The sequence below is a fragment of the Periophthalmus magnuspinnatus genome, chromosome 21 (genome assembly GCF_009829125.3).
Source record: "Periophthalmus magnuspinnatus isolate fPerMag1 chromosome 21, fPerMag1.2.pri, whole genome shotgun sequence".
NCBI classification, from domain to species: domain Eukaryota; kingdom Metazoa; phylum Chordata; class Actinopteri; order Gobiiformes; family Gobiidae; genus Periophthalmus; species Periophthalmus magnuspinnatus.
The window spans coordinates 11,016,743-11,037,962 of record NC_047146.1 but is presented as its reverse complement, the minus strand read 5'-3'; the positions used below and the strand labels follow the sequence as shown (position 1 = coordinate 11,037,962).

The window sequence follows — 21,220 nt, the reverse complement described above, 5'->3', positions numbered from 1 at the left end:
GAGGAGGGGATAATTGTTTCTGCGGTGACCGGGCTATCCTCCAGGGCGAACTGGCGGGAGAGGGCATCTGGTTTGACGTTCCGAGATCCGGGGCGGTAGGTGAGGAGAAAGTTGAAGCGGCTGAAGAAGAGGGACCAACGAGCTTGACGGGGATTGAGGCGCCTGGCGGACTGGATGTACTCCAAGTTTTTATGGTCGGTCCAGACGATGAATGGTTGCTCCGCCCCTTCGAGCCAGTGGCGCCACTCCTCCAAGGCCAGCTTTACGGCAAGGAGCTCCCGATCCCCCACGTCATAATTGACCTCGGCCGAGGACAATCGCCGGGAAAAGAAGGCGCAGGGACAGAGGCGGTTGTGGGGGTCGAACCTCTGCGAAAGCACGGCCCCCACTCCCGAGTCGGAGGCGTCGACCTCCACGATGAATTGCCGTGAAGGGTCGGGCTGGTGCAGGATGGGAGCGGAGGTAAATAGTCTCTTAAGCTTCTCGAAGGCTGTCTGCGCCTCAGGGGACCAGGCAAACTGCAAAGCAGGAGAGGTGAGTTTAGTTAAGGGCGAGATAACCCTACTAAAATCCCGGATGAAACGTCTATAAAAATTGGCAAAGCCGATAAATCTCTGGAGCTGTCTCCGGTTGGTAGGAATGGGCCACTCAGTGACAGCCTGGATCTTTTCAGGATCAGCTCTTACTTGGCCCCGCCCCACAATGAAGCCCAAAAAGCTGACCTCCTCTGCGTGAAACTCGCATTTCTCAGCTTTCACGAACAGTTTATTCTCGAGGAGGCGCTGGAGAACCTGGCGAACGTGCTGGTGATGCTCCTGGAGGGACCGCGAGAAAATCAAGATGTCATCCAAGTAAACAAAGATGAATCGGTTAAGGAAATCACGGAGCACATCGTTGATGAGGGCTTGGAATACGGCAGGGGCGTTGGTGAGACCGAAGGGCATAACCAAGTATTCGAAATGTCCCAGGGGTGTCTTGAAGGCCGTCTTCCATTCGTCTCCCTCCCTGATGCGCACCAGGTGGTACGCATTCCGCAAATCCAACTTGGAAAAGATGGTCGCACCGTGGAGGGGCGTAAATGCCGAGTCCAGTAGGGGTAGCGGGTATTTATTCTTTACAGTTATATTGTTCAGACCCCGATAATCAATGCAAGGCCGCAGGGATTTGTCCTTCTTGGCCACAAAGAAGAACCCCGCTCCCACGGGTGAAGTGGACGGGCGGATGATTCCGGCAGCAAGGGACCCACGGATATAGTCCTCCATTGACTCGCGTTCAGGTTTAGACAGGTTATATAGCCTGCTAGATGGTAGTGGGGCACCCGGCAGGAGGTCAATGGCGCAGTCATATGGGCGGTGGGGCGGTAAAGAGAGGGCCTTGCTCTTGCTAAAAACCTCCCCCAGGTCGTGATATTCAGCAGGCACCGAGGACAGATTGGGGGTGTCTGGGGACGGATCGGCGACAGGAACGGACCTCCCGGCCGGAGGGAGGGCGGACCGAAGGCACTTGGCGTGGCAATCGGGACTCCAGCCCGAAACTCCGCCCCTGGCCCAATCGAAAACAGGGTTGTGGGCGCGTAGCCAGGGGTAACCAAGGACCAGAGGAGAAGCGGAGGAGGACAGGACATGAAACTGACGGTTCTCTTGGTGGTTGCCGGACAGAATCACGGTGACAGGTTCTGTGATGTGGGTGATGTGCCCCAGAAAACGTCCATTGAGCCCCTGGGCATTTAAGGGGCGTTCGAGGGGCTCCAGGTAGACCCCGAGCTGCTCCGCGACTTGGGCATCAATAAAGTCCTTCTCAGCCCCGGAGTCGATAAGGGCGGAAACGCATAAAGTCTCTGTGCGAACGCACAGGGTGGCGCTGAGCCGCAGTCTATTAGTAGAGTCCAGGATGTGTTGCTCGCCCACCAGTACTCCCAGCGCTACTGGTGGGCCCCCCCTTTTGGCCGAACTGGGCAAGTGACCACATAATGTCCGCGCTCACCGCAGTAGAGGCAAGCCCCGGCCAGGCGACGCCTCCGTTGACGCTCCTCGGCCGACACAAGGGTCCTGTCGAGTTGCATGGGCTCATCTGGCGGGGGCGGGGCAGCGCGTGGCTCCGGCGGGACCGGTGACCGGCGTCTCTCTCGGCGACGAGCCCGTAGCCGGTTGTCAATACGGTGAGTGAGGGAGATGAGGCTCCGCAGGTCGGGGGGTTCGTCCCGGGAAACCAATTCATCTTTCAAAGTCTCGTTCAGGCCCCGCACAAACACAGCCCGCAGCGCGCTGTCCGTCCAGTCCAGCTCCGCCGCATGTGTCCAGAATTCAATGGAATAATCCGCTACCGTCCTGGAGCCCTGGCTGAGAGTCAATAACCGGGAGGCAGCATTGTCCTGGTAGTGCGGGTGGTCAAACACCAGCTTAAACGTGGACACAAATTCATTAAAATCCAGGCTATCCACAGACGTCTTCATTAGGCGCGCCTCTGCCCACTGGAGAGCTCTGCCCCGGAGTAATCCACATATATACCGGATCTTGGTGGCCCCCGAGCTGAAACGAGAAGGGCATTGCTGGAACATGAACTCGCACTGGAACAGGAATCCGCGACAGAGGTGAGGTTGTCCAGCATACGGCTCCGGATCCGTGCCTCTCGGCTCCGGGAGGCGTGGCGGCGATCCAGCTGCAGCAGGCGGGGTGACGAGGAGCGCGGCCACCTGGTGGTTAAGCTGTGCCACCTGCTGGGACAATGTCTGATTTAGCTCCAATAGAGTTCGAATGGATTGTTCATGCTGACCCAGCACCGCCTCGGGGTGAGAGTGCGTGAGGCGGCGCGTCTGGTCCGGGTCTGAGCCTGCTTGGTCCATAGTGGCCAGACCGTTCTGTCGTAACGGTGCGGATAGGACCAAAGGATGCAGACCAGAGCAGTTTTAACAGTGTTTATTTACAGCGGTGAAAATGCAGTCTTTAAACAGGTCACAAGAGCAGGTACAGGAACCGGGGAGCGGGAGACGGGTCAGGCGGGTGCGGTGCAGGTAGAGGCGGGCAGGACAGGACCAGGACGGGGATAGAAGCAGGTGCGGTACCAGGGCGGGCGGAGCAGACGAAGACCAGAGCGGGGAGCGGGTGACAAACCAGAGACCAGGACCGGACAGGAGACGAGACGAGCAGGAGACGAGACGAGCAGGAGACGAGACGAGCAGGAGACGAGACGAGCCGGAGACGAGACGAGCAGGAGACGATACCGGGACTGGAACGTGACGGCAGGAGCTGGGCGAGTGGAGGCAGGAATCTGGAGGGTGCATAAATCCAAATGAGCATTTGCAGGAAAGTACCAAATAACAAAGCTTAGCTAGAAACATTCACGTTTTACACGCGGACGGTCTGGCACCGAGTGTAGACTGCCAAGCCTTCTTGTACTCAGCAGCAGGTGGTGGTGATTAGGCTGATGCACCCCAGGTGTGCACGGGAGGAGTCAGGCACTCCACCCAGCTCCAGACACACAGGTAGGGGAGGGGGAGAGAGCACGGGAGGACAGGGAAAACTGACATCATGACAATAATATATATTTTTCTTTAATGTCTTTCCATCTTGCAGTGTCACACAAACTCAACAAGACTTTCAACTGAGCAGTTTGATAATAGCTCTTTAGGCTTGGCAACACTCGACCACATTTCCGTTTTTGCAGTTGTTATGTTCTATATTTAGCACACGACCTCTTACCTTGCCATATGTATCTAGATATCACTTTGTCCCACTCTTTAAAACCTTTGTCACCTCAAGTGGAAAATTATAGTAACCAAGGCAACATATTCATCTTTATCACCTCCACTCTAGATGTCAAACTTAGAAACTCAATTCCACCGAGATAGATCTGTTTTTATATTAGATATTACGTGGTCATAGTTAGAAGCTTTCAAGTTTCTCAAATCTTTTGTCAAAATAATACCCAAGTACTTCAGTGACTGTTGGTCCCAATTAATCATGTAATTCTGTTTTATGTTTTGGCTTGGCTCATAATTGAAGGCTATAGTTTGGGTTCTCCAGGTAAACTAAGACATCATCTGCAAACAGGGCTATTTTCTGTTCTATTCCTGACACACTTATACCTTTAATGTTAGTGCTCGGCTTTATCCATTGGCTTAACGGTTCTAGGAAGATGACAAATACTAGTGGGCTGACTGAGCATTCTTGACGGCATCCCCTTTCTAGATTGACTGCCTTAGATAAAATACTATTAACCTTGATACTTGCTATAGGATCAATGTACAGACCCCGCACAGTCCTAATATACTCCTCCTGAAAGTTACACCTCCTCATTACTTTAAACAGAAATTCCCATCCAACAGAATTAGATGCCTTTTCCGCATCTATTCCTAAAATTGCGGCCTCCTTTCCTTTCCTTGATATACTGCAGACTACGTAAAGTGGGGCGGATGTTGTGTGTTTGCCTTTTTTTTTTTTTTTTTTTATAAATCCAGAAATTATGGCTTCTCTCCAAGAATCAGGAATTCTACCCCTCTTTAATATCCAGTTAAATGTTTTACACATTAGTAGCACTAGTATTTTCCTATAAATTTTATACCATTTAGAAATTTTGTCTGCTGTTATTTCAGCCATTAACCTCTTGTTCTGTTCGTCTGCTATTTGTGGTAAAAGTAACTGCTTTCCTATTTCAATCCATGGGACGCAGGACTGGACCGCAACCATGTCCCAATTCAACGGTGGCATCCTTCGGAGGCTACATTTAAAGGCCAGTTGCATCAATTTCAAGTGGCCATGGAAATCAGCTGTGAATGAAGGATACATCCACATCCTTCGCCGCTTCCTATATCCCACCGTGTGGCGCTAGTGAGAAAGGAAGAAACAATAAGAAGATAGTCCCTTGGTGGATAGGAGTGTACCAAGGCAGTAAAGGTGAGAAATAAGGTTTTTAAAGAGCTAGGAAGAATGCATAATTTTCAGAAGCTACTGGAGTATAAGAAAGCTTTTGCTCAAGTAAAAAGAGTCGTTCAACAGGAAAGATGAGCAAACTGGAGATTATCGTGGCACAATAGGGAGGACTACTCCACCAAGCACAAGTGTGTATCCTTTACTTAAGCAAGGGGAGGTAATGGCAGTTTCTAATGAAGAGAAAGCTGACCTTACAGTCAGAGCATTTGCAAAAATTCAGAGCTCAAACAACCTCTCAGTGGCAGGGAAACAGGGAAGACACCAAAGCAGAACACGTAATAATGATATTTTGGACAGGCTGATACCTATGACTCCATTAATGGATTTTCCTTTCACTTTGTAAGAAATAAAGAGAGCTATAGTTAAGACGGGCGTGACAGTCCCAGGTAAATACCAAATTTGTTACACGGACCAAATTTGTTACATTATGTCAAAACATCTTGACAGTCGAGCAAAGAATAAAGTGTTAGGTCTGTTTAATAACACGTGGGAGGAGGGCAGCTTACCAGGGAGCTGAAAAGAAGTTGTGTTAAAGCAGGGAAAGATCCCACCAACGCTTCGAGTTATAGATCCGTAACTTTGACTGCACATATGGGAGAGAATAATGTACCACATTATTAATAATGTATTAATAATGTATTAATAATGTACCATATTATTAATAATGTACCATGCTGCTGTTACCATTTCAGATCGGAAAGAGATGAAGAGAAATGATGGATCCAGTTGTATGTCTAGACAGATATCAGAAGAGCTCAAGTGAATAAAGAGGTAGTGCCTGCAGTCTTCTTTGACATAGAAAAGGCTTATGAAATGGTCTGAAAGGAGGGACTGTTGATTAAATTGTTTAAAACTGAAATAAAAGGCATTTAATTGAATTTAAAACTTTTTTTATTTGATAGATGTATTCAAGTTCAGGTTGGAACAGCTTTTTCTACTAAACAAAACTTATAGCTTATCCTCACGGAAGTGCTATAAGCCTTCTGTTGTATCAGAGTAAATAATTTGTTTAGTAATGTTGACCCAGATATTATGCAATCTTTGTTGATGACGGAGCATGGGGAAAAATCTAAGATTAGTGCAAGACAGAATCCAGAGAGCAATTAAAGTAGTGGAGGGCTGGTCATAAAGCTGAGGTTTCATGTTCTCTTTGGAGAAAACAAAGACAGTGATTTTAAGCAGGAGAAAGAGGGATGAGATAGATTTAAAAATGTATGGAGAGAGAGAATAGAGAGGGTAAATAGTTTTAGATTTTTGGGGTCATCTTTGAGTCAAAGTTGTTATGGAATGACCACATAAAATTTGTTGAAGAGAAATGTAAGAAAGTTATTAATATTATGAGGTGCCTCACAGGATCTGAATGGGGAGCCAGCAGAACTGCGCTCAAAAACGTGTGTATTGCATTGATAAGATCAGTGATGGATTATAGCTGCCTGTCGCATAGAGGAGCACCTAGGACGCCGATTCATAAATTGGAAATAGTTCAAACCAAAGCCTTGAGGATATGCTGTGGTACTTTGAAGGCTTCTCCTGTATCTGCAGTTCAGGTTGAGATGGGAGAATTACTTTTAGATCTGAGACAAAGACAAGTTATGATGCAGCTTTGGATAACACAAAGAGGAGCGCCACCTTACAGTCAAAACCCTCCTGCCATGTTAGGAAAGAGGGAAGGCAAGGCCTAGACAACATGTAAAATTGTGAGGAAGATGGGAATTCAGGGGGAAAATTACCTTACTGCAGGACCATGCCTAGTTACACCCTTTTGGTTACTGTCCACTGTTTATGTTGACTTTTATATTCATGAGCTGAAAAGTACAAGTAGGAGGTTGTCTATGAGAGAGTTCAGAACTTGTAATCAGTTTGTACTGCTATTTACACTGACAAAGATACAGGATCAGGAATTTGATTTTGTTATTCCGGAGATATTTTTTTACAAGAAGCAAAGAACATCGGATCTCCTGGTAGTACATACTGTAGAAATGATGGCAATTGGAATGGCTTTACAGTGGGTAGAGGAGAATAGCATGGGGGAAGTTCGTATATGTTCAAATTCATTAGCATTACTAACTTCTATTCAGACCTTTTAAAATATTTATTCGATTTATGTGGGTTCCCGCTCAGTAGGGAAATTATTGGAAATTAGATGGCTCATCACCTTGCAAAGTAATCTCTAAACAACAAAGATGTAACCCGGGTGAAAAGGCGGATTTCCTGCTTCATTAGTTTTATCTCTCTCCCTCCGCTGTGTCCTCTGTGAGTTCCGTGCTCCTGTTCACCTGACTCGTTGCGTCCAATCAGGGCTCAGTATTACCCGGAAGCAACACACACTCAGTAGGTGCGGAGCTAGTGCGAGAAACGTGAACTCGGTAGGGTTTAAAGTTCTTGTATACCTTCATTTCACTATGACAGCCCTCCAATTTTATGAAACCCACCGTTTAACCATAGGTATCGGTCACCAGGTCCTTGCTGCATCGGGAGTGAGCTTTGATTCTGAGATGTATAGGGGAATCGGTGAGTTTGTTTGTTATGCTAACGTTAGCCTTGCGGACTCCATTCATTCTCAATAAGCAGTTAGCATTGGGTTTTAAACCCGTTTTCTCCAATGCCTTTCACTCAGATGATATGAACCTTATGTCGAATCTTTGTCTAACTTATATCTCATTATAGACACTGTTGTGGGTAATTTCGAAGCCTTTATTCGGTATTTGTCAACGCTAATGAACTCGGTGCTCTAACGCACTTGTGCACTTTGTGTGGGGCTAACACTGTACCTTTTTATGCACCTGAACTGCTACGTAGTTAGTATAGCTCTATAATGTACATTGTATTAAGATTTTGATGAGGAATTATTGATAATACAGCTAATATTATTGCTTCGCAATTGCTATTGATTCATACCTAAACTTAGATTTGTGTGCACACTGATAATTTCGTGACTGAGACCCATGATCCTGTGTCCATACAGGCCAGATTTTCATTCCTTGATGGCGAGCTATGGAATAACCCTCAAACCTTAATCTGAAGACTTCTACATTGAACTGCACCTGCTCTGGTCCGGCCGGGTAGGCAGCTCATTATAGCCTGTCTCTTGCTTTGCACCTCACCTTTTGGTTCATTCAGTACAATGGTCTACCTGAACATATTTATGAATTAATTATGTGTTTGGACTCTAAACTGATCACAACACATGAATTGAACTCTGGGTTTTTTGGAGTATTTGACCTGGCCAGATTGTGCAATATCATTGTGAACCACTTCAACTTTTTGTAGGTGTTCTATGAATTTTATGAATGGCCATTCACTAGTGTCTGTCTGCCTGTCTTGTTGTTCACTTAATATTTAACTTAATGTTTAATATATGGTACCACTTTAATGCAATGTGCAGTCTCTGTCCACTCTCTCTATGAGTTGTCTCTGGTCTTCTGGTCCTAGCCCAACAATCTGCTCTTTGGTCGTACATAGTATATTTATTAGTACAACTACGGTCTATAGCTAATTGCTCAAATTACATCGGAGTGGCAGTGGTGCTGGGATGAAGGGCTCTAAGGTCCAGAAGAAGCTGGGGACAGAAAAGAGGCCAGGAATGAACACAAGAGAGCAGGTATTCGTCACAAGATTCAGAGTAGGACACACTGGATTAAATAGAACATTGTTTTTAAAAGGTAAACTTTCCTCTGGATTATGTGAGTGTGGCCTAGAGTTAGAAATGGTAGAGCATGTTATTTTAAATTGTAACAAGTACAATGACAATCGACAGAGTTTTAAACAAGAATTTAAAAAAATCAAAGGGTTGCATTTACTTTAAATAGTTTACTAAACAGAGAATTTAAAATTGTTATTTAAATTTTCAAGGGAAATTAATCTTGTTAAAAGAATTTAGCTTCACTAGAATAGTTTATATATTATACACTGACCATAGACTGTATAAAGAAGTGTGTATGTATTGTGTGTGATATATATATATATATATATATATATATATATATATATATATATATATATATATATAAATCCCTATATTATTTATTGTAATAAAACGTGTGTATATATTATATATACACTGTCTATGACTCTGACCCACACCCCAGCACAGTAGATGGTGGAAATGCACCAAAATGTTGGTTACCACCATGGGTCTATTAAAATAATGCCAAATGCCATTAAACCCAATGAAAAGCCCTTCTGGAGAGCAGCGAAAACATGCGAGTATGCAATTTTTAATGTATGAAATCATTACTAACAAAACTGTAAACTTAAAAGAAGAACAAAACTGTCAAAGAAGTTTGTTTTTAACTGTGTAAGCCTCAGAGATTTGAGCTAAAAATTTGGCTAGTCATGTACAGCTGCAGCTCAAACCTTTGTATTTGGACAGACTGCCACCAAACAGTAATCATGTTTTTACTATTACGGGAAAAGAAGCCCGGGGGATACTGCATATATTTCGTAAACTGATCCTAAAAGGCACAGTTTAATTATATTTATACTTATAATTATGTAATATAAACCTCCAGTTTAATTTAATTCTGTGATTTATCTCCTTTTTACAATCCCTGGATGTGTTTGAATTAAAGAGTAAATAATGCTGACTGGTTAGTTTCTGTTGGCTGACAAGATGCAGATGCTGCATGAAATGGGTCAAATGTAGATGACAATAAAGTGAACCTAACATTGTGAAATGTGACAGTTATTTGATGTCTCTTTTGATGATAACTCTTTTATATGCACTAAAAGTCTGAGCAATGTTTAAGCAATAGTCTACTCCAGGGTACTGGAGAGGAGAATCCGACCGATAGTCGAACCTCGGATTCAGGAGCAGCAGTGTGGTTTTCGTCCTGGTCGTGGAACACTGGACCAGCTTTATACTCTCCATCGGGTCCTCGAGGGTTCATGGGAGTTTGCCCAACCAGTCCACATGTGTTTTGTGGATTTGGAGAAGGCATTCGACCGTGTCCCTCGTGGTATCCTTTGGGGGGTGCTCTGGGAGTATGGTGTCCGGGGCCCTTTGCTAAGGGCTGTGCGGTCCCTGTATGACCGGAGCAGGAGCTGTGTTCACATTGCCGGCAGTAAGTCAGACCTGTTCCCGGTGCATGTTGGACTCCGCCAGGGCTGCCCTTTGTCACCAGTTCTGTTCATTATATTTATGGACAGAATTTCTAGGCGCAGCCAGGGGCCGGAGGGGGTCTGGTTTGGGAACCACAGGATCTCATCTCTGCTGTTTGCAGATGATGTTCTCCTGATGGCTTCATCGAGCAAGGACCTGCAGCAGGCACTGGGGCTGTTTGCAGCCGAGTGTGAAGCGGCTGGGATGAGAATCAGCTCCTCGAAATCCGAGGCCATGGTTCTCGACCGGAAAAAGGTGGTTTGCTCTTTCCGGGTGGGTGGTGAGTCTCTGCCCCAAGTGGAGGAGTTCAAGTATCTCGTGGTCTTGTTCACGAGTGAGAGAAGGATGGAGCATGAGATTGACAGGCGGATCGGTGCAGCGTCTGCAGTGATGCGGTCGCTGTATCGGTTCGTTGTGGTGAAGGAGCTGAGCCCAAAGGCGAAGCTCTCGATTTACCGGTCAATCTACGTTCCTACCCTCACCTATGGACATGAGCTCTGGGTAATGACCGAAAGGACAAGATCGCGGATACAAGCGGCCAAAATGGGTTTCCTCCGCAGAGTGGCTGGGCGCATCCTTAGGGATAGGGTGAGGAGCTCAGTCACACGGGAGGAGCTCGGAGTAGAGCCGCTGCTCCTACACGTTGAGAGGAGCCAGCTGAGGTGGCTCGGGCATCTGCTCAGGATGCCTCCTGAACGCCTCCCTAGGGAGGTGTTCTGGGCATGTCCCACCGGGAGGAGGCCCCGGGGAAGACCCAGGACACGCTGGAGGGACTATGTCTCTCGGCAGGCCTGGGAACGCCTTGGGATCCCACCGGAGGAGCTAGAGGACGTGTCTGGGGTGAGGCAAGTTTGGGAGTCCCTGCTTAGACTGCTGCCCCCACAACCCGGATAAGCAGATGAAAATGGATGGATGGTGAAGGCTATGCTAAGTAATAAAGTTTCTTAGTTGCATCACATATACATATATCAAAATATTGACTGCATATTAGTTTGAATAAAGCTTTTTAGATGCATTATATAATTCATATATCATATCAAAACATAATAATTCATATATCCTTTGAATATTGTCATGTATTGTAGATTTGAATTGACCGAATCCAGTCGTCATTTTGATAGAGCACGCCCAACAATGGATAGTTCATATTTTGCAAAAATAATCAGTTTGTTTTGGACTGTCACATGATTCAGTAAAAGGTAATGATAGGTTCACAACCTATATTAGAGTTCAAAAGAGAAGAGAAGACAAGAGAGATTATTTTGTCTCAATATTGAGGAGAAAGAGCGGAGAGGCAAAAAACCCCAGTTACAAACCACCACCCTCTCTGGGGCCCAGACCGCCTTTCACCTCTTTTATTAAAGTTAGGGAACCCTAGTTACATACACGTCTGAAGGGGGGGGCGTATACTTTGCAAGCAGTGTAAAAACATAATGACGAAATACACAGAGAAATATATTCTGTTTTTGCATTTCCAGAAGGTCACTCTTTCCACAAAACATCCTCCCATGATGTTTCGGTTTCACAGTGACCTTCTTCCCGTGGGATCCTGCACTTTCAAAAGACATTTTCTGCAAGACTCAAGAACAAACATTAGTGCAGATTACATAGTTTACATAATTGAATATAATGACTAAATAAAGTAGTGAACTGACTATAACTAATAGTAATGACTAAATAAAGAGTGAACATTACATTACAGTACCTTTAAAATGAACAGTGAGATAACATAATATAACTTGAATATATATTTTGAATCCATCAGGTAACACAATTTGAGACTACAGTTGAAACCACAAGTTTGCATAAAAATATACATGCTTGTTTTCTCACTGTCTGACATGAAATCAGACTAAACTTTCCCCTAGGTCAATTAGGGTTACGAAAGTTATTTCTATTTGCTAAAGGCCAGAAAAACGAGAAGGAACATTATGTGAAAATCATCTCAACCCATCAGCCAGGAAGTTAAATTTTAGGCGCAAATGGATCATGACCCGAAGTATACTGCCAAACTAACAGTGAGGAAAAAAGCGTGTGTGTCTTTTTAAATAGTGTTTGAAAACTTCTGGTTTCAAGTGTATAATATTCACATACAACTGTTTGTTTACTAACCTATTAATGTTTTCTGTGGACAGTGGTTTTACTGAATCATGGACTAAATATGCTTTTACAACTTGGGCGTGTTGGGGAAAAGGAGCGTCACCCTGAGCAATGAGATGTGGGTGGAAAGAATGGAGTACGATATCCAAGGAAGGATACGCACGTGGAATCGGCTACAAGGAAATGTACTGTTTACTGATTTATTTGGCTCTACAAAACACCGTGATAGAAGGTGGGTCTTCGCTTCTTCATACGGTTTGGTAATCCTCGTATCATTGTGCTGTAGTTTGCTGCGTATCCGCTGTAGTCTTGGGTGCGCCGTTAGCGTTAAGAGGGAGGGCTAAGTCGATTTTTGGGTTTTATCTTTTGTTATATAGTAGCATATTTAGCCCACTTTACAGGATCCAGCTCGTTTGATTCAAGTCATTATGTCGTCACTAATCAAGGTTTCTGTTCGTAAAATGGTCTGTTCATCTTCTTTGTGTCATGGCGCGCGACAGGGGCAGTGACCAAGGCTTATGTTGTAGTCAAACCTATATAGGCCTAGTTATAAGGCTTGTGCTTGACTTAAAAGAGCAGGGCTGGTATGTTGTTCTAACCCTTTCATTCATTGTTATTTCATTATAGCTGTGCAGGTGATTGGAGGGAACGTGTCCGTCGTCCTCGGTGAAACTGCTATTTTCCCATGCTTGCTACAAGAAACAACAGAGAGCCTGACTCAGATCACATGGCAAAGGAGAACCAGACTGATTAAAGATAACACCAATTTCTACACCATTTCGTCAAAAAACGGCCCGTCTTATTTCAATGGACCTGATGAAAGATTCAGTTTTGCTGGAAATATTTCACTACGAAATGGATCATTACAGTTGTCTAATGTGACACGGTCTGATGAAGGGACCTATACATGTATATTCACTTTGTTCCCTAGTGGTAACTTCAAGACGGAGATACCGCTGAATGTACTAGGTATTACAACTGTTTTATTTAGTGTGGTTATATATTTGGTCCTTTAAAAGTTTTGTCTGTTTTGATTTTGTAGTTCCTCCAGAAACCACAGTGAAAGACAATGTTCTTATTGTGGGGAATGAAGAGGTTATTCTTGGCACCTGCACTGCTGCACATTCCTGGCCTCCAGCATCCATAAACTGGCATTTAGGCAAACTCTCTGACCTGTTGAGAATAACTCACAACTCCACAAAAAATGCAGACAGCACAACCACTACAGTTAGCACATTGTTTGGGATTCCTACAAGAAGCCTTCACAATCATTCTGTACAATGCGTGATCAGGACTCCAGCATTACCAAATGGGTCCACACTACCTCTCACCATCCAGATCCACTGTGAGTTTTTTAAATAACTTTTTACATGGTTTGTTGTCTATAATAAGTATCTGTCTGACAATGGCAGGTCACATGATGCATTCAAAGTGAATCTTTAGACAGGATGAGGATGACTCACAAAATAGTCATGTAATGCAATGTGTTCTGATGTTGGGGCTGGTTTTGTTAAATTTACCAGGAGCATGTTAGGCTCAAACTCTTATTATAGTATAAATATCATCTAATGGTGCAGATTGTCTGCAGTTTGTCTCATGAACACTTTATAATATTTGCACAAAACTAGACACTTTATATCACCGGCCACTTTAATAAGTCATGTTTGCACTGTTGTTCTGATGCTGCTGTTGTATATATTTTCTACCTTTAAGTATTTTATTTGATTTTTAAGCATATCTTTTTTTTTAACTTCATGCATGCCCTAATTTGTATTTGTATTTATTCAGTGTGTTTTATGTTTTATGTTGCACTTTATCACCAAAATAACTTCCTAGTTTGTGAACTGTGTTGCCATCGTTTGTGAACTGTGTTCACAAACGATGGCATGATTCTGATTCTGAGATATGTTAAATTCAATGAAGGTCACTCACACAAATGAGTAATCCAGATGGAACTGGATATTAAAACTTTCATAAACAGTCATGTGATGAAGTTAATAACTAAGTATACTCCTTTTGTGTGGTTTAAAATGCAGTGGCTTAAGTTATTTGCTTTTGTGTTAATAAGTGTTACAGTTCATTCATCACTTGTGCATGGTGCTCTTTGTTAAAGTTTACCACAAATTTAACACACCACTCCCTCTTTCAGCATGCATTTCCTTTGAACCTGCTCCATATACTCATTCATTCACTTCACTTTGTCTACTAAAAAAATCGCTGATTGCTCTGGAAGTTCCCTTCCTGGCTGTGATTTAACTGAGTTTCCATTTGCCTTTAGTTCCACCAAGTGAAGTCAGAATACATGAAATATCCAAAAGCTCATTGAAATGTGTGTCTGAAGCCAACCCAAAGGCCAACTTCACTTGGAGCAGGTATGTTATATATTTTAATATGTATAACATTTCTAACTATATTCTAATAACCATGTTTTAAAAGATGCATAGTGTGTAGACTTATAGGAGCTGTCATAAAAGTGTTCCCTCATCATCAGTTATATTTTAACTGGTCTATGTAATCCAGTAATCCATTATTCTTCTGCTTTTGGGAATTGAGTGCTCAGAAACCCTGCCTTTGTACACTTGGCCATTTCCCAGCTCTTTTGTCCTATGCACTCTTACTTACAATGTTACAAACACAGCTGTTTGCACAGCACTCAAAATACAAAACGTAATAGATGAGATAAAATGAACAATAACTTCAATATTAAAAGCTCTGAGGCAAGATTGACCGGAGGTTGTTTTTTTTTTTTTTTTTTTTTTTTTTTTTTAGAACGGGCTTTTCATGGTCAGACTCTGCAGTGAAGGCCAGTGATGCAGTGCTGCAGATTCTCAAACCCTCTTCACAACTCAATGGTCTATTTGAGTGCAAAGCCACCAACACGTACGGGACGAATCAAGGATACCTCTATCTGCATGTATCTGATGGCGGTAAATATATTTTTAGGCTTGTCACAATCACACATTGAAGTTCAGTGACAAAACATAGTCCTAATGGTACAATGAAACACATGAGCCTCTTTAATGAGTCATATGTTAAGTATTGATACATTGACCTGAAACCTAGTATACTGACATTTCCTACTACGTCAGGGCTTGTTTTAACCTAAAGGAACTGGGCATACTGGTCGTACCTGTGGCTAGACCTCGTAGTTTCAATTGACGGACACACCCTACTCAAAACCATGGGAGACTGCTCTTGTACCTGCATCAGTTTTCACATGTGAAAATCCGGATCGCATTTACAGGAATTCATTCAGGATGTAGTATCATTGTACTGTTGATCGTAACGTCAGCCTCTTTATTAACTGCCAACTAGTTTCCTGCCTTTTGGACAGTAAAACTGGTTCAGTTTAGTATCTATATGTTGATAGTCATGCTTGAACACGAAACTACTACTTTTTGAGGAATATGAAACATCACTTGTTGTTGATACTTTTTCTCCTTTTAGGAAGTTGTACTGCTGCCTGGACGCTATTTTCTCTTCTACTTTTCATCAATGTTGCTGGTGTTGCCATGTGGTATTATAGGTGCAGACATTATTCATCTGGAATTATTTTCAACAGTGTTTCTTTTGTACATCAACTGATGATGTGCTTTTTCTCTTTTTAGGTCAAATAAAAAGTGCAGCATTCCCTGTTTTAACACAAGACATGAAACTGAACAAACAGAAACAAGTGCACAACCATCGAGGCCAGAAGCCCTAAGTCCTTTACGTGCATCTGTAGTAGAAGAGCAAATCTAGGTTATTGTCAGTTTCTGTTCTGTTGCACAAAGAAGAGATGCAGAGACACGGCCCTTGTTCTCCATGGTCTTTATTGATTGACCAGTGTGACTGAGCTCCTCACCCTATCTCCAAGGGAGCGCCCAGCCACCCTGCGGAGAAAACCCATTTCGGTCACTTGTATGCGCGATCTTGTCCTTTCAGTCATTACTAAAAGCTCATGACCATAGGTGAGGGTAGGAACGTAGATTGACCAGTAAATTGAGAGCTTTGCCTTTCAACTTTAACACAATGAACTGACACATTGATATGGTTTGCTATTTGCGTATTTAAACTTGATAACAGAAAGATTTGTATAGTATGCAATACCGTTACGTTTTTACATTTATTTAACTTTGTATTACACTTGCATTAGCATTATTTATTAGACTATATTTGTTTAGTGTGACTGTTTTACTACCTGTACATAGAATTCTGTTATGTTTTTGTATTATACATACTATTTTCTCACACACACACATAAAAAACAAAACAATATTCAAACAAAAATACAGCCACTGGCATTTCTTTGACTAAGACATATTTTTCAATACAGAAATTGCATTAGTTACTGCTACCTTTGATTAAAAATTCCATGTTTTCAATTACATGAATAGTGGCTCAGTGGTTAGGGTCCCTTAACCCGAAGGTCGGAGGATCCAGTCCCACTCGTTCTGTTGTGTCCTTAGGCAAGACACTTCGCCTAGACTTTGCCTAGTATGAAAGTGGTGTGTGCGCGAATGATTGGTGGTGGTTGGAGGGGCCGATGGCACAGATTGTAAGCCATTATTATTTTATTTTAAACATGCCTATTGTCATTTCTCTGTATTTTCTAATCGTGTCACTCTGCTGAAACCTGCAACAGTAGCTGAAGTGTAATTTCCTGCAAATAACATGCAACAAATAACAAATGCTTGCAGAGACAATGTTAGACCATTATTGAAATGTCCGACAGACTGTAGTATGTGACAAAATGTTTTCAGTTTTTGTTTTTTTTTTATTACATTGGGTTGCAGTAAATGTGATGGCATTGACTGCTTTGACCTCCCAGACAGTTTTCATAAATGTCTTGGTGCTGAAATCATACAAACACACAGTGTATTTTATTAAACTTGCTTGAACATCTGATTTCTATCTAATCATGTTACCTTCTCAAACTGAACAGTGTTTACCATTTCTGCTGCACCATGTTGTGTGTTGTTGCTGCAAAAAACAACAGTAGAGATGAGTGAAATTTTATCCTCAATAAACATGGTCCCAAACTACTGAATATTTTAACTTTATGATGATAATTAGAAACTTACTGTTTTCGTAGTTTGAAGAGCAGAATGGTTAAAGAAACAACAAAAATCACCCCAACACAAATTGCAGTGATTATAATTATAAGCACTGAAAAAGTTTGCTCAGTTTTTGGCTCAGTTTCTTCTTTATCTAGGAAAAAAGAACAACTCTTCAGTGAATGGGGTGTGAATTCTTAATAAAACATGTATAAAAACAAAAATCTAACAATAACTCCACGATATTCAAAAGACTTTTCAGCACCTAAAATAAAAAAAAATCACTTGCAGTTTCAATGTCGTGGCATAAGTGTTACTAACCAATATACACAAAAGGTCAACTTTTTTATTGGTATTATTATAAAGACTTATATGCACTACAGCAGAAAGAAGAAGGCATGAATTAAGTAAGCTGTAGTTTAAGTATGATTAGTATGTTCTGCCTTTTACATGAAGAATCCTATAGTGCTTCTTTTTAAATATTGTTGACTATTAACTCCTGTCAGCTTGTGATTTTGTCTGTGCGCTTTTCGGACATATATAGAGATAATAGTTCCAAAAGCTTTTGCCAGTGCCACTATGCCCCTTCTCAGTTGAGTAATCAAGGCACATGGGTTATTTAGTCGACATCTTCTTAAGTCAACTACAGCCCTACTAACAGGTCCACAGCTCAAGGTTTAAAACTTTTATTATATATATATATATATATATATATATATATATATATATATATATATATATATATATATATATATACATATACACACACACACACACACACACACACCAGTGATGTTGAGTATCCAGTCCTCCTCCCATAATCCTGCCTCTGTTGAGGTCTCACAGGTGTAATTCCCAGTATGGTCCCATAGTACTTTGTCAATGGTCAGTGCATACATTCGGGCTTTAGATAATGACATATTTATTTGGAGGCGGTATGCTTCATGATACCAGAGTATTGTTATTGGTGGAACAAATGTTACTAGTTTGGTTTTATTCTTGATCCATGTTAGCTGGTTGAGATAACCAAGAGACTCATTTTTACAGAATAGGTTGACTCCTCTCCCAATAATGGCAGATCTTGTATTTATCTCTATAAAGGGAAACAAAAGCTGATGATTGTAGCAGATAGCCTGTATATATTGAAGCTGTGTTATACCTGCATTTGATGGAATACAAAAAAAGCTATATGACAAGATGGTCATCAAGTAAAAAAGCTTGTAAGCATTTTCCATTGTGCCTGGAAAGACATCAAATTCTTAGTTAGGCCCACTAAAATGGGTACAAAATAAAATATAAAATATATGAAATTTAAATATCTGTCCATGCTGTTATTTTTTATAAAACTGTTTGAAGCAGATACAGATTATATCAAAGGACTTTTGCACCACTAGTTTGTGTTTAGAGATCAGATCATATTTTCACTACAAACAGAGGCTTCAGCGACTCTGTGGTGCAAACAGAGAAACTCTTTTGTTTCTGTCCTAATGCATGTGAATTAAAATTCTCAGTGCTATTGCACTGGAAACGACCAGGTTAAACCTATTAGTTAAAATATTAGGTACCATTCTTCTACAAAAAACCTGGGAGCTCATCTAAAGAGAGCATTACTTTCTCATGGTTTACAAAGATGGAGGAAACCACACTTACCTCGAAAAAGTTCTGTGTCAGTAGTTCCCTCAGTGTGTAAATGAATGCAGATAATTGTATGTGATGCCAGCCTTGTAGTAGTAATAGTAGTTTTGACAAGTGCACTGTAATAATCTCTTTCTATGTGTTTGGTAATGTTGTAGGTAAAAATATAGTATCATACCACCTTCTGTCACCCACAAAAGAACATGTTTCCAGGAAGTGGCAAAAGGTGGTCTGAACTACTAACCATCAATATGTACTGTCTGTAATTGGCAGATACTTGTCATCACAAAGGGAGCAGTAATAAAAAATATATATGCTTTTTATTTGTTTTTCATGTGATCCAACAAGCAAAATGAAAATCTGAGTGACAATATAAGTTTGTTTTGAAAGTAGGTTATATATGCTACTATGCATCTTATATTGTATCATTTGTGTTCACTTGGGCAATTGGCCAGTGATTCGGAGAAATATTTGAGTAATGCATAGGCTACAATAATGCCTTACTAATTTAAACACATATAAATTACTATGTTAAATAACTTTTCTTTTTTTTTTTTTTTTTTTACATTTTTTATTTATTTATTTTTTATTATGTAACATTATTAAGGTATAATGAACCCAATAAGAACCCTGCAATGGATGCACTCTCTAATAGGCTCATGGCCTTTGACTACCAAGATGGCACAGGTCAAGTTTAGCTTTATGTAATAAAAGAAAAAATATTTTCACTGTCCTAATCAATGGTTCAATGCTGCTCTCTAGTGGTGACTATGATTGAATACAACTCCAGAAAAAAAGTTGAATTGATTGTTTTCTGCTTCCAAATGTTGAATTTGATCATAAGTGACTAGACCCCAGAAACTTGAACTTACTATCTCACAACACAAATCTGCATCTTAGTATTATTGGCCCGTTCATGGGTTTCAGCTTCCTGTTAATAGGTGATATTTTGACTACCTTTCCCCATTCAATATTTATTTTGTTTTGAATTGCTGGGAACATGGGAACAGTGCTGGATATTCATCACTTTGAAACCTATGAAATATGATGCCCTCTGCAAACCAGCAATTATGCATGAATGAAAAGAGATAGAGTTTTCAGAAATAAGAAAATCAACTTGTTCATGTGTGACTTTTTATTGTATTGGTTCACATTCCAAAACATATATTGCCACACATAGAATATCAGCATCGAATACAAGTTAGTAGTAAAAACATCTTGTTTCTCTCTTTGCAAGAATTAAGCGCATGTTCTTCAAACATACAGTCGCTGCAACAAATTTACAAATACAAGGAGCATACACGTATTCCTTCTCTTGGGACACTTTGGTTTGGCTGTAACACTATTATCTTCTTCATAGATGTGTTTTTTATTACTCCACCGTATTGGCATATAGAGGCATTGATGGCTGGGAGTCACAAAGGGGACAAAAGCTGCCATCTCTGTGAAATTATTGAGAGCCTTTTGATCATGCCTCCAAAACCAACGCTGTGATTGTGCACACTGAGGCACATTGCGATGTACTGTAAGCCTGCATTGACTTTGTCCACTGTATAAAACCCATTGTGGGATTACTTCAAACATGAGCTTCTAGATTTTAACTATAGGCAAAGGTTTACTTGGGTCCCAGAGCAATACAATCTGTTGCAACAATTTTACAGTATTTTCAAAATTTACATTTATAGGGCACAGAAGAATATCATACAATGACTGTAGTTGGATAACAAAGCACACCAGTGTAAATGCAATTCTATTTAAGTAAAATTGTCTCCATCACAGTCATTTTTTCTTTTCCTAAATCCTTACCATTGTGGTGGTGTTGTTTTGGTTGCTACAGCTTGTTTGTTGGGTTGTTCATTAATTTTGAAAATCTTTTTTGACCCTACAATTTAAATATCTAACGAAAGTTCATATGACAATATGTACACTATTAGACATGAGAGGGGGCTTTATGTACAGTGGCAGTCGCCCATGTTTTTAGTCGTTTTTGTGCTGAATTTGTAAACAATCACTGTTAGTCACAAGTCATTGTCACTGTAACATGCCAGAGCAAGGATCACTGTGCTGAACTAAAACTATTAAGGCTAAAGAGTTTTTTTTTCTTTTTTTTTTTTCTTTTTTTCAGCCGGATCAAGGATGCTTGTTTTCATTGATGAGTGCCGTTTCTTTTATTGTCTCAGTTTGAACAATACTTTGTGCTGATGCTGCATGATCTTTATCGTCCGGACGCCTGTTTGTACAGCACGAAAAGAGAGGATTTGGCCTGAGGTCGCTACTATAGTCTATTCTCTGATAGGGCAAAATGAGCCCCAGCTCTCTTTAACAGACAACTGATATCACAGTGTACAGGTCAACTTTAAAGCTTAACCGGCCATCTCCACTTTAAAGCTTAACAACAGGCTATCTCCACTTTTGAGATG

The 21,220-nt window shown here is 41.5% G+C and overlaps 2 protein-coding genes across 3 annotated transcripts; one reads left to right on the top strand and one right to left on the bottom strand.

The window, feature by feature from the left end:
- The first annotated feature begins 7,237 nt into the window (after positions 1-7,237).
- Positions 7,238-17,319, top strand: si:ch211-214p13.3 (poliovirus receptor homolog). The gene is made up of 10 exons (XM_033987301.2): positions 7,238-7,294; positions 7,374-7,439; positions 7,894-7,990; positions 12,165-12,361; positions 12,757-13,098; positions 13,172-13,474; positions 14,408-14,501; positions 14,899-15,056; positions 15,577-15,655; positions 15,738-17,319. The coding sequence occupies exons 4-10, from the start codon at positions 12,241-12,243 to the stop codon at positions 15,868-15,870; spliced, it is 1,230 nt and encodes a 409-aa protein (XP_033843192.1). The 5' UTR covers positions 7,238-7,294; positions 7,374-7,439; positions 7,894-7,990; positions 12,165-12,240; the 3' UTR covers positions 15,871-17,319.
- Positions 16,889-18,980, bottom strand: LOC129457286 (uncharacterized). 2 transcript variants are annotated; one of them, XM_055230489.1, is made up of 6 exons: positions 18,816-18,980; positions 18,325-18,405; positions 17,953-18,258; positions 17,193-17,319; positions 17,037-17,091; positions 16,889-16,963 (listed from the first exon to the last, which is right to left on the bottom strand). In XM_055230489.1, the coding sequence occupies exons 2-6, from the start codon at positions 18,398-18,400 to the stop codon at positions 16,889-16,891; spliced, it is 639 nt and encodes a 212-aa protein (XP_055086464.1). In that variant the 5' UTR covers positions 18,401-18,405; positions 18,816-18,980. The 2 variants fall into 2 exon arrangements, with proteins under 2 accessions (XP_055086464.1, XP_055086465.1); XM_055230490.1 differs by having other exon boundaries at positions 17,061-17,091.
- Positions 18,981-21,220: the final 2,240 nt, after the last annotated feature.